Below are 12,376 nucleotides of genomic sequence, written 5' to 3'. Positions count from 1 at the left end.
ACAAAAGGGCAGCTCATTGTAGTTCAAACTTAAATTATTGTAACTTTGCCTTCTTTGCTGTAGAAGTTGTTTTTAGGGTATTGGTTTTTAAATTGACTTTTTAGTGAATTTAGCAACATTATTGAAGGCCCTTACTGTTGCCTCAAAAAATAAAAAAACAAAACAAAAGGGAATTAGATAATTACTGGTTTCTTCTTGGACAAGTTGTATAGTACTCACTTTTTTACTACTTTACCTTCTGCCAACACTCTCTCCATGTTTTTTAAAGGGGGGTGATAATAAAGAGAATGTTTTGCTAAAAAAAGAAATGTTACGCCTGTTAAAATGATTTAGCATGGGTTTAACTAATAAAAAATTGGTATGAATCAACGAAATGACTGAAAATGTTAATGAAGTGATAAGTTAACACATTAAAGGTATAGTGTGGGTTTATCTATTTTAATAGATCACTTTATAATACACCTAACATCAAATATTATATTTTAACATTTAATATATTAAAATAATATAATAAAATAATATATCCAACACAATAAACAACGACTATAATCATCAACACATTAAAATACTATTTTTTTAACACCCCACATTAAAAAATTATTTTTTGTTTTGAGTTTTAAGCTACAGTGAACTGCTATCTTTAACAACTCACTATAGCTCAAACTTAAATTATTATGGGCCTCTTTGTTAGTGTTGTTTAAACAACAATTTTTGTTATTTAAACAACACAATACATGTTTCCATAATACTTTTGAGCCCGTTTGGTTGGGCGGTTTGATTGGGTAAACGCGCGTTTTTTAATGAAAACAATAATTATAAGTTGTTTGGCTAGACGATTTATAAGGAAATGTGTTTTTACAAATCGCCAAAAATGCGCGTTATCAATTCACAGTATCGGTCAACTTTTTTCAAAACGCAAATTTAAATTGATATCACGTTCTCCTATTTCACTTGTTTTGGGTTCAAAATACTGAATATACCCTCAAATACATACCCTTCCTTCTCATGAATCTCCTTTATTCCCTGCTATTGTGTCACTCCCTTGTTTAGCCGTGCACCTATATAGATGATTCGAGTCACGCATCTATCCCACTTTTTATGGGGTACAGTTCATATTTTTAGTTTCGTTTTGGCTTTGGTTCAATGAGGTGGCACTCTAATTTAACGCCAGGTAAACAAATCCATGTTATGCTAGAATTGGAGTTGGGCCAATTGGTATATGGATAGCATGCAGGAATAATGGTAAATGTCAAGGGCTCTTTTTTATTATTTTATGAATAGTCTGCCAAACTTTCAATAAAAGATCAACAACCATTACATTGAAACGGTGAGACTTATGCTACAGCCATAGAGAGGCTAATAGGCTACAATTTACAATAAGCCCATTATAGTAATTGCACCTATTAACTAAATGTTGTATGAATAGAAACAACACTTTTCTACCAAATGCATAATTGTGATTTTAAAAACTATGTTTTAAAAACACACTTTTTGAAACCGCTATTATTTAAAAACACTTTTTTTTAAACAGCTTATCCAAACAAATCATTTTTTACTCACACGTATTTTTATGACACTTAAACATTATTAGAATAACGTTACCAAACGGCCCTATAACTTTGCCTTCTCTTTTATAAAAGTTGTTTTTGACTTTTGAGGGAATTTAACAAACCTTATTGAAAGCTATTACTGTTACCTTAAAAAAATAAAAGGAAATTAGATAATTACTGATTTCTTCTTGGACAAGTTGTATGGTGCTCACTTTCTGACTACTTTACCTCCTCCAGAGTAATCAATGCCTAGACTTTCTCTCCATGTTTTAAAGGGAGACGATAAAAAGGAGAATGTTTTGCGAAAAAAGAAAAAAGAAATGTTACGCGCCCGTTAAAAATGATTAAGTGTGGGTTTAACTAATAAAAATTGGAATGAATTGGCAGGACTGAAAATATTAATAAAGTGACAAGTGAAACTCAAATAAGAAAAAAAAATGATAACAAGCATAATACAGTGATGGTCTTTAAAGATGAGTTATTGCTAGGTCCAACTAATAAAAAATTGGCATGGAATAATGAGAGAAGTAGAAAATGCTGATGAAGTGATAAATAGAACTCAAAACATTGCTAACTTATAAAGTTGAATTATGCAATTACTACATAATTAGGTATAATTTTGTTTCATAACTTACCGCATGACAAGTTATAATTGACAAAAGTGTATCAGTGAACCACAAAAAAATACACTTTTACTAATCACAACTGAGTTATAATACAAAATTATGCCCAGTTATATAGCACTGACATAATTCTATAAGTTTCTCAAAAAAAAAAAAAACATAATTCTATAAAGTTAGTAAAAAATTTGACATAAGCCAAAACAAATTCTGACATAAAACAATTTCGTAATACTCCCATGTTTGAAATTAAACCCGCCGTCGCCAAAAATATTAAATGCTTTATATTTTGATTTTCCACACGTCTTTTGCTTTCCAGTTTCTTTATACACTACTACACAGCCTATCCTTCTCTGCCACTCACTCCATTTTTCTCACACACTTCACTGAGCTCTATCTCTCTCTCATTTGAAAGTCTCATACACTTCACTGTGTTTTCTCTCTCTCGCGCACACAATGTCACGACGTGGCGTCGGTAGACAACCGGACTATCGTCGTGACCAGCCGTCACCGGCGTCTCAACAAGGCGGTGGAAGAGGCAGAGTTGCTGGTGGCAGACGAGGCGACGCTGATGGAAGAGGACGCGGTACTGCTCCTTCTAGTTTCTCTCTGGTTGTTTCACAACCATCATCAGTCGCTTCACCTTCAACTTCGGCTCCTCCTCAGCCTCAGCCTCAGCCATCACCGTCCTCGGTGGCTGAACTGGCAAGTGGTGTCGAAAGGACAGTCACATTGCAGGATCAAGCTCCGCCGAGAAGGCCTGGCTACGGAAACGTCGGAAAGAAAATCCAAGTCCGAGCAAATCATTTTCTCGTTGAAGTCGCCGATATAGATCTCTTCCACTACGATGTCAGTATCTAATAAAATGACAAAAGCTCTCTAAATATGAATCTGGATTTTATTCACTGAAGAGAGAAAATGAAAACGTGTAGAATAATTACATTGCTCTGCTATATATACATCTAACTAAGAGCATTAGCATTTTCTACTCTATTTTACCATTCTAAAAACTAACTTTATCATTATACCATTTTATTTTACAATACCTTCACATCCCAAACTTCTATTTTCCTCTTTTACTTATTAAAATAATATATTTACAAAATAAAATAATATATATCAAAATTTTTTCTTTTCTCTCCCATCTCTCTCCTCTCTCTCATTTTCAGCTCTACCCTCTGTAACTTCCGCCCTTCCCTCTGTAACTTCCGCCGAATCCTTCATTTCCAGCGAGGTGGTGAAATAATCCGACAATAACCATCAACTCAATCACCCAAAACTTCATAGATCAACCAAAAACGCATAAATTAACAAAACCCACAAACAAAAAATCCTAAATTTCACTACTCGATTTCAATAAAACCCAAAACTTCATTCGCTCCATGACGAGCTCGTACTCGCACTGCTCCGATTGTGGATCGTGGGTCATGGATCGCGAATTCGTGGGTCGTGGATCGTGGGTTGTGGATCGCCGTGTTGGTTTCGCCGTGCGGATGGCGTGATATGGTGCTGGGTTGCGGGTTCTGGGTTCGGCGATTGAGTGGCTGTGCTTTGTGGTGCCGGGTTGCGGGTGGCTGTTGCGGATGGCGTGATATGGTGTTGGGTTGCGGGTGCTGGGCTCGGCGATGGAGTGGCTATGCTTTGTGGTGCTGGGTTGCAGGTTCTGGGTTCGGCGATGGAGTGGCTGTGCTCTGTGGTGCTGGGTTGCGGGTGGCTGTTGCGGATGGCGTGATATGGTGCTGGGTTGCAGGTGCTGGGTTCGGCGATGGAGATTGGAGAGACAAAGATGAGGTTCGGCGATGGAGATTGGAGAGACAAAGATGAGAGATGAGAGACAGAGGAGAGAGAGAGAGAGAGAGATAAAATATTATTATTTTTTTACAATACTTGCTACAGTGCAATTCTATGTTTAGTTTAGAACTGGACTGTAGCAGTATTGCAAAAAAAATTGCAATACTGCCGTTTAGCATTCTCCAATGCAGTTGGTTTTGGGGCTTAAAATTGTAAATTTCCCTTAGATATGGCATTAGCATTCTCCAATGCTAATGCTCTAACTAACAGAATTGTAAATGCTTCTATAAGTGGTTGACAGCTGTATTAAAACCACTAAACTCAGTATTAACCACGTGACTGAAAAATTAAAACTGTTTAGTTAGACGGTGCCGTTTCTTGTGTTTTCTTCTTCTTGCTTTTGAGTAGAACGACATCGTTTTCATCCTTTAATTTTGCCTTCTGTTTTCTTTTACAAAACGCCACCGTTTTCTTCTGTTCTTCCTTTTGTTCTTTCATCTGAGTTTTCACTGTATCTCAAACGCAAACTTCTTCTCCATTTTTTTATTTACATTTTGTCCAGGAAGGAACTAGGTGGGGCCAGGCCCCTAGTCCCAAGAATTTTTTTTTAATATATATATATAATTTTATATTTAGACCCCTACCCTACAATTTTACATTGATTTCACTATAATAGTATTTGCATAAGTTGTAAAAATACACCTACATCAATCTATGTATCACTGTGTAAAAATATATTTGTGCTCATTAACTATGTAAATTTATACAATTCCGTAGCACAAATTTATTTTTTTCAAATTTACACGTTTATTATAGCACATATGTATTTTTGTATAATTATACCTAGACTAATGTCAGTGTATTTTGGGGTTGGTTGGAAAAATTTACAAAATAATTGTTGCTATGCAAATGAATGTTTTAGAAATTATCTAAATTGAGAGAAGTGGTTTTGGTTGAGGAAGAGAGAGATGATTTGAGATAATAATAAAAAATTAATACGGAAATAGTATTATGATGAAATGTAGTGTAAAATAAATAATTTGATATGGAATATTTTGAAAAGTAGGTATATAAAATAAAATAAAAATGTTATTATGCTAAAATAGACATAAATAATTGCATGAGTTAATATTGATACTCTAATGTAGTAAGACACAATCGTGTTTTGTCTTTGTTAGTAGATAATTTCATTATATTGTATTAAAAAACAATGATTTTGTGTATTTGTCTTTGTTAATAGTTTGTTAAAGCTAAATCGATGCTTATTTGAAATTTCATAATTTTTTTTTTTTACTTATACTTTACCCCCTAATTCGAAATCCTGGATCCATTCCTAATTTTTTTTCTTTATGACTTTGTTTTTAATGCACCAAATTATTGTTTATCATCCTGTTTCATGTATTTTAGTTTACTCTTATTTTTTAAATCTTCGTTGATTACAATTAATTTTTTTTCTTTACTTTGTGTTCTTCGACTTTTTGGTTTATTTGAATTTTTTTTAAATGTATGAAGTTGATGTTTGTGTTAACGTAACAATCGGTCTAGAAATAGAGTTTTGTTTCTTTTTTCTTTTTCTTTTTTTTGTTTATTTATTTGTTATTTCCTGTCGAAGAATCCCATTTCAGCTATACTGATAGCACAATGGTGATTTTAGTCATTTTTAAAAAAATCTCGGCTGATTATTATTATTATTTTTTTCATATTTTATGTGTTCTTTGACCTTTTGGTTTTCAATTTTTTTTTTTATAAAGTGTGTGAAGTTTTTTTTTTTTTTTTTTTCTGGAGAATGATTAAGTGTGTGAGGTTGATGCATGTGTGTGAATATAAAAATGGGTCCATAATCTTATAAAATATTAATAAATAAATAAAAGTCCATAAATGAAGACTCATTTCAGCTTCATTTTGTAGTAGTTTGTTTTTGGGTATTTATCTGAGGATTTAATATGTATAGAATGTAATGCATGTGTATATTTTGTTGTGTTGGTTTAGGTGACTATAACGCCAGCGATAAAATCAAAGAAAGTGAATCGGAGTGTAATGACTCAGCTAGACACGCTGTACCGAGAGTCACATTTTGGTGGCAGAAGGGCTGCTTACGATGGCAGCAATAGAATGTATACTGCAGGTGCATTGCCGTTTACATCCAAAGACTTCATTGTCAAGTTAGACAATGATGACCGTGCCGCATCTTCGACTTCCAGCTCTGCGAGGTATTGTCCTTCCATTTTCTTCTTGTTGGGTATTTTTCAATTTTGTGGTGGTTTAAATTTCATCTGATATGAATTGCCATTGCTCTGTTTAAGGTGCAGAAAAGAACGCCTATTCAAAGTGGCAATTAAGTTGGTTTTTAAGGCTGACTTACAGCATCTGAAAGAGTTTTTAGTCAGTAGGCAGTCAGATGTTCCGCAAAAAACAATTCAAATTCTCAATTTGGTACTCAGAGCGGAACCATCAATGAAGTAATTTATATATCTACATTTTTCTTGTATAGATATGGATATTTTTATTTTTTATAACTGTGTTAACATGGTGAAAATTTGGTTATAGGGATACTGTTGTGGGGAGGTCAATTTATCATCCTAACACAAATGATAGATTGGGTGACGACGGTATTGTTTATTGGAGAGGCTACTACCAATCTATCAGGCCAACCCAGATGGGGCTCTCGCTCAACCTCATCGGTATTCTTCATTCTTTATCTATGCTTCTTTTGTATGTTTTATTTGAAGTTGCACTTGTATTATATTGCTTTTAACATGTGATTGATTTTGTCGCAGATATGTCGGCCAGAGCATTCTATGAACCACTTCTTGTGACTGACTTTCTCGCAAAACATTTCCAATTTAATCTATCAAGTCATCTGTCTTATCAGGACCGTCTTATGGTTATTTTCTACGCTCTGTGATGTGGTTGTTGATGAATAAATGTGACTTTTGAATGAGGTGTAGATGAAGATTAAAGTTAGCTTCCTTTGTACCCAAAAAAATATTGAAAAACAATAAGAGTGTTTATTCTCATGCAGAGTAAATGGATTTTGTTGTGTTTACATATAAACTCAGTTGGTGGTGATGGTGATTATTCCCATCCACTACATTCTTTAATATGCCAACAGTGTAAATATGTACAATCAAATATACTATCTTCAGATATTCTGTTAGCTATATACTTGAAGTTGTACTTTCAATGGATTGTCGATGATGTACTTATAAAAAAAATGATTTGTTGATGCATAAATTAGCTCCAATGAAGTAATTCTGTTTTGTTTGTGAATTTCAGATTAAAAAGGCTTTGAGAGGAATAAAGGTTGAGCTTTCTCAGACGGACTATGTAAGAAGCTACAAAGTCACTGGTGTTTCAACACAATCAGTTAGCCAGTTAATGTGAGTAACTAGGCTTTTGTATTTGTCCTCTTCCACTCTCCACTTCTTTTGCATCCCTCTTTAATTGGTGTATTTAGTATGTAACCATAACGTTGTATGTAGTGAATATAAATATCAATTCAGCAAGGTAGACTGTGTTTGCATTGCTCTGTTGTTTTGTTTTTTTGAGTTAAATACAAAAATTGGAAAATGAATAGGATTTTAACTATTTAATGAAAATGCCATGGTTTCTTGAAAAATCTATAAGTGACTCCCTCCCCCTTTTTGCCTCTTTTTCTAAATGATATCTTTTATGATGTTTATTGTTTTGTTCTGTTCATTTGCAAATGCTCTTAGAAACTACTCTTTCTCATGGATTAACTTTGCTTATACTGCAAATTGCTTTCTTGTTGTATTAAGTTTAAGCAATTTAGTTTAAAAAAAAAAAAAAAAAAAAAAAAAAACTTAAATGTGATAACAATTTGTCTTACTAGTGACTTGCTTATGTGTTGGCTGTGCTTCAATTTTTTTTATATTATTTTTTTTGTGCTTCAAAGTTTTTTTCTTCAACTTATGTGGGTTTTTTTATTTAAATAACTTTTTTGGACTAATTATTGTTCATTTTCCTTGAGGTTTACCCTTGATGACAAGAAAACAAAGACATCAGTTCTTCAATATTTTCGTGACAAATATAACATTGTTCTCCAGTATGCGTCTTTGCCTGCCCTTCAAGCGGGTAGTGATTCAAATCCAGTTTATTTACCGATGGAGGTTTGTAAGATTGCTGCCGGACAGAGATACACTAAGACATTAAATAAAAAACAAGTAACTACCCTATTAAGAGCAACATGTCAACGGCCTTATGAAAGGGAAGGGAATATCACAGATGTATGTTAATGCTGTAAATTGGTGATAATTTGTTCAAATCTCTTTTGAATGAGCTTGTATAATTTCCAATATGTATTCATTGTTGGTAATCAAATGATGTATGGTTCTCTTTTATTACAGATCAGAAAGCGAAAGCTTGTAAATGAGGACTTCGGACTCCAAATACAAGAAGGACTTACAACGGTTGATGCTCGAGTGTTGCCATCTCCAACGGTAATTTTGTTGTTGTTTGTTTGTTTGAGCTATTTAGCCTATATAATACACTAAAATTTAATGTCACTTCCCTTTTTGCAGCTTAATTATCATGAAACTGGGAGAGAACCAAGGGAACAGCCTACAATGGGGCAATGGAATATGATAAACAAGGTCAGATGGTGCTTATTTTGTTGTGTAGCCGGTTACTTGATTCTGGTGTATTATAATTGATCCATTCCTCTGACATTATTTAGCTTTAAAATTCTGTAAAATTGGGTTTAAATTAGCTTTAGAACAGCACCCAGTGAATAATAGCAGCCCAAAATATGTGGCGGGTAAATGGTTAAACTGGGTGTTTCCCAAGTATCAAAGGCTGTCTGCCTGTATATTGTGAAAGGCTTTTATTATTCATAAATGTTGTTTTAGTTTGATTAACCTTTATAATTTTGATTTTGTAGAAAATGGTCAACGGCGGTAGAGTGTCATATTGGACGTGTGTGAATTTCTCCACTCGAGTGAACAAAGATTTTCTGTTCCAATTCTGTGATAAATTGGTCAACATGTGCAACAGCAAAGGAATTGTATGAGTCATATTACTTATTACCTGGTGTTCCATGATTACTTTATTGTATAATGTGCAGATCCTTACTGAATTTAGATAATTGACTCAAGACATTTTTGCACATTTCACCAGGATTTTAGCCTAGACCCTTTGATACCAATACATTCAGCTCATCCTGGTCAAATTGATAGGGCTCTCATGAATATTCACAAGCAGAGTGAAGCCAAACTTAAAGAAATTGAGCCAGCAGGAAAACAGCTTCAGCTGTTGATAATTATTTTGCCTGATGCCACTGGGTCATATGGTGAGCAACTCAATCAGTATTCAGATTTTATAATTAGAATTGGGTTCTTTCGCTTAAAATAATTTTTGTTGCTTTTAGGGAAGATTAAACGTATATGTGAAACGGAGCTAGGGATTGTTTCTCAGTGCTGTCAGCCCAAGCAAGCATCAAAGCTTAGTATGCAGTACCTTGAAAATTTGGCTCTCAAGATCAATGTGAAGGTTAGTTCTATATGATTTCTGATTGACTAATCCTGTTGAATTCATTGGTGGATTCAAATGTCTAAACTGACAATTGAAAACCTTTATAGGCGGGGGGACGTAACAATGTGTTAACTGATGCTATACAAAGAAGAATTCCTCTTATATCTGATCGACCAACAATAATATTTGGTGCGGATGTGACACATCCACAACCGGGAGAGGACTCTAGCCCTTCGATAGCTGCGGTATGTCGTGTAGTTTTTTAACCCCTTTATGACTTTATCATGTTAAACGGTTTAATTGATTGACACAGGTAGTAGCTTCTATGGATTGGCCGGAGGTAACCAAATACAGAGGACTTGTCTCTGCACAGGATCACAATGAAGAAATTATCCAGGATCTCTATAAATTAGTGCAGGATCCTCAAAGGGATTTGGTTCATGGAGGCATGATCAGGTAAGGTCATGCATGATTCTTTATTACCTTAGTGTGGAACGAAATATTATTTTTATTTTATTTTATTCTCATTTTTCCTTCAATTGTGTCACTCTTTTTCAGAGATCAACTTATTGCCTTCAGAAAAGCAACTGGGCATAGACCCCAGAGGATTATTTTCTACAGGTACAATATTGTTTTTGATCATGCAAAATTGAATTTGTTCATTATATCTATCTGATGTTCTATTTTACTCACAGAGATGGTGTTGGCGAAAGCCAATTTAGTCAAGTTCTGCTTTATGAGATGGATGCAATAAGAAAGGTAGTATAGCTATTGTTGTGAACTCGGGAGTCATTGTTCCGGGGTGCCCTTATGTATCACATAGGCATTTACCAGGAGTACCGAGGACAAAGATTCAGAATCAAACATGACTTGATTGTTGGGAGTACATTACACGTACAGCGTGTAAATAAAAACACCATCGTCATGTTTTTACGTTGGTTGAATATTAGTTTTTTGTTGTCTCTTTATGTTGACACCTTGGTCTCTAATTTTATAACTGTTTCTTTCAGGCCTGTCTCTCCCTAGAGGAAAATTATCTGCCGCCAGTTACTTTTATCGTTGTTCAGAAAAGACATAATACACGCCTTTTTCCTACAGATAATCAGACAGACAGGAGTGGCAATATTCAACCAGGTTCCCATTTTGTCACCCTAGGGTCAATTACAGTTTGTTGATTTTACAACAACTGACTGTGTATCTCGATGTGTAGGTACTGTTGTCGATACGAAGATTTGCCATCCAACTCAGTTTGACTTCTACCTTAACAGCCATGCTGGAAGACAGGTAAAACTTTGGTTCATTGTAGAATTAACCTTCAGAACAGTTGGCTTTATTTATGATAGGATTTTGATTTATTAATAGACATACCTTCCTTGTAAAGGAACGATTTGAATTCATTTGTATGGTACTTGTAGGGGACTAGCCGGCCCATGCACTACCACGTGTTGTACGATGAGAACAATTTTACTGCAGATCTCTTACAAGTGCTAACCAATAATTTGTGTTACACGTAATGCCCTTCCGATCTCTGGTTTTTTTTTTTTTTTGAATTCCTACTATGCATCTTAAAAACATTTCTGTTGTGTAATTTTGTAACTTAGATCAATTTCCTTTTCAGGTATGCAAGGTGCACTCGATCAGTTTCCATAGGTTTGATATTGTTCCTCTAATATTTCATTTTCTCTTTTTTATTATTATTTGTTTTTTCATTTAAATTACCATTAGATTGTGCATATGCTTATTTCTCTACTGAAACGACGAAAATTCCTATTGCAGTTCCTCCTGCATATTATGCCCATTTAACAGCTTTTCGAGCACGCTATTACATTGAGGGTGATACATCAGATGGTGGTTTTACTGGGAGTGAGAACAGAACAGTGTTCCGGCCCCTTCCTCTGATCAAGGATAACGTGACGGATGTCATGTTTTATTGCTGAGATAGGTGTTTTGTGGGGTTTCTTTTGGACGATAATGTTCATAGTTCCCCCTTTTGTTTATCTACTGAGATTAGTTAGGCCTTTTGTGGGGATTCTTTTGGACGAAGTTCACTATTCCCCCTTTTCTGTTTCTATCTTTTGTTAATACTCTCTTGCAATTGGTGCTTTGGTCTAGTTTCCATTGCACCTTACAGGCAACCGCTATAGTATTTTTTTTTTTTTTCTTTGTATTTTTTAGAAAGAGTTTCAACCTATGGCGTTCACTCTTGATAATAGTTTTTTATCTTCCTTCTGTACAAGCAAAACTAATTATATTTTGCAATGGTGTAATATTTGCTATTATAAAGTGAATGGTAATTACCAATTTGGCCGACTATTTTTATTTTGGATTAAAAATATCATTTTTTATTTATAAGATAGTATTTTAAACTTACGAAAATTTATATTGACATGAATTTAGTATTTTAAATAAAATATGATATGAATAATCAAAATATTATAATTCCCTTTTTTGAATGAGAAAATAATAGTTTTAAGGTGGGATAATATTGATATATTGTTATTCTGACAATCCAAATATTATCATATTATCACAAATTACTTTTTTGGATATATATAATAGATTCAACTTATCTCCATGATAATTGTTTTTTATCATCAATATAAAAGTCTTTAGATATCATGCTTTTTATCATTAATACAAAAGTCTTTGGATTTGAAAAGTTAAATGCTAGGGCTCGTAGTGGATTTTAATTCTAATAACAGAAAATTAGCAATTTAGCATATTTACATTTTGATTGAAAATTATAAAACAGTTTTATCCCTAAATGCTATTATTTAAGATAAAACTTATTGATCAACATTTTTTTTTTGTTTAATTTAAGATTCAATATTTGTTTACGTTAATTTTAAATATAAAGTAATAATTTCTTGACACATTTAAAAATAGACATCAAGCCTGTAAGGACCGAATTTGGATTGGACTCAA

The 12,376-nt window shown here is 33.8% G+C and overlaps 1 protein-coding gene across 1 annotated transcript; it reads left to right on the top strand.

Annotated features, from left to right (window-relative positions):
* Window positions 1-2,617: 2,617 nt before the first annotated feature.
* Window positions 2,618-11,388, top strand: LOC126722400 (protein argonaute 5-like). The gene is made up of 21 exons (XM_050425577.1): window positions 2,618-3,019; window positions 5,951-6,171; window positions 6,271-6,420; window positions 6,509-6,642; window positions 6,739-6,845; window positions 7,238-7,341; window positions 7,953-8,208; window positions 8,329-8,421; window positions 8,503-8,574; window positions 8,862-8,984; window positions 9,098-9,269; window positions 9,348-9,469; window positions 9,559-9,696; window positions 9,765-9,907; window positions 10,010-10,072; window positions 10,147-10,210; window positions 10,462-10,585; window positions 10,662-10,735; window positions 10,867-10,961; window positions 11,070-11,101; window positions 11,228-11,388. The coding sequence occupies exons 1-21, from the start codon at window positions 2,627-2,629 to the stop codon at window positions 11,386-11,388; spliced, it is 2,841 nt and encodes a 946-aa protein (XP_050281534.1). The 5' UTR covers window positions 2,618-2,626.
* The last annotated feature ends 988 nt before the right edge of the window (window positions 11,389-12,376 follow it).

Source organism: Quercus robur, chromosome 1, assembly GCF_932294415.1.
Source record: "Quercus robur chromosome 1, dhQueRobu3.1, whole genome shotgun sequence".
Taxonomy (NCBI): domain Eukaryota; kingdom Viridiplantae; phylum Streptophyta; class Magnoliopsida; order Fagales; family Fagaceae; genus Quercus; species Quercus robur.
The sequence above is the reverse complement of the archived record's forward strand: the minus strand, read 5'-3'. Positions and strand labels throughout refer to the sequence as shown.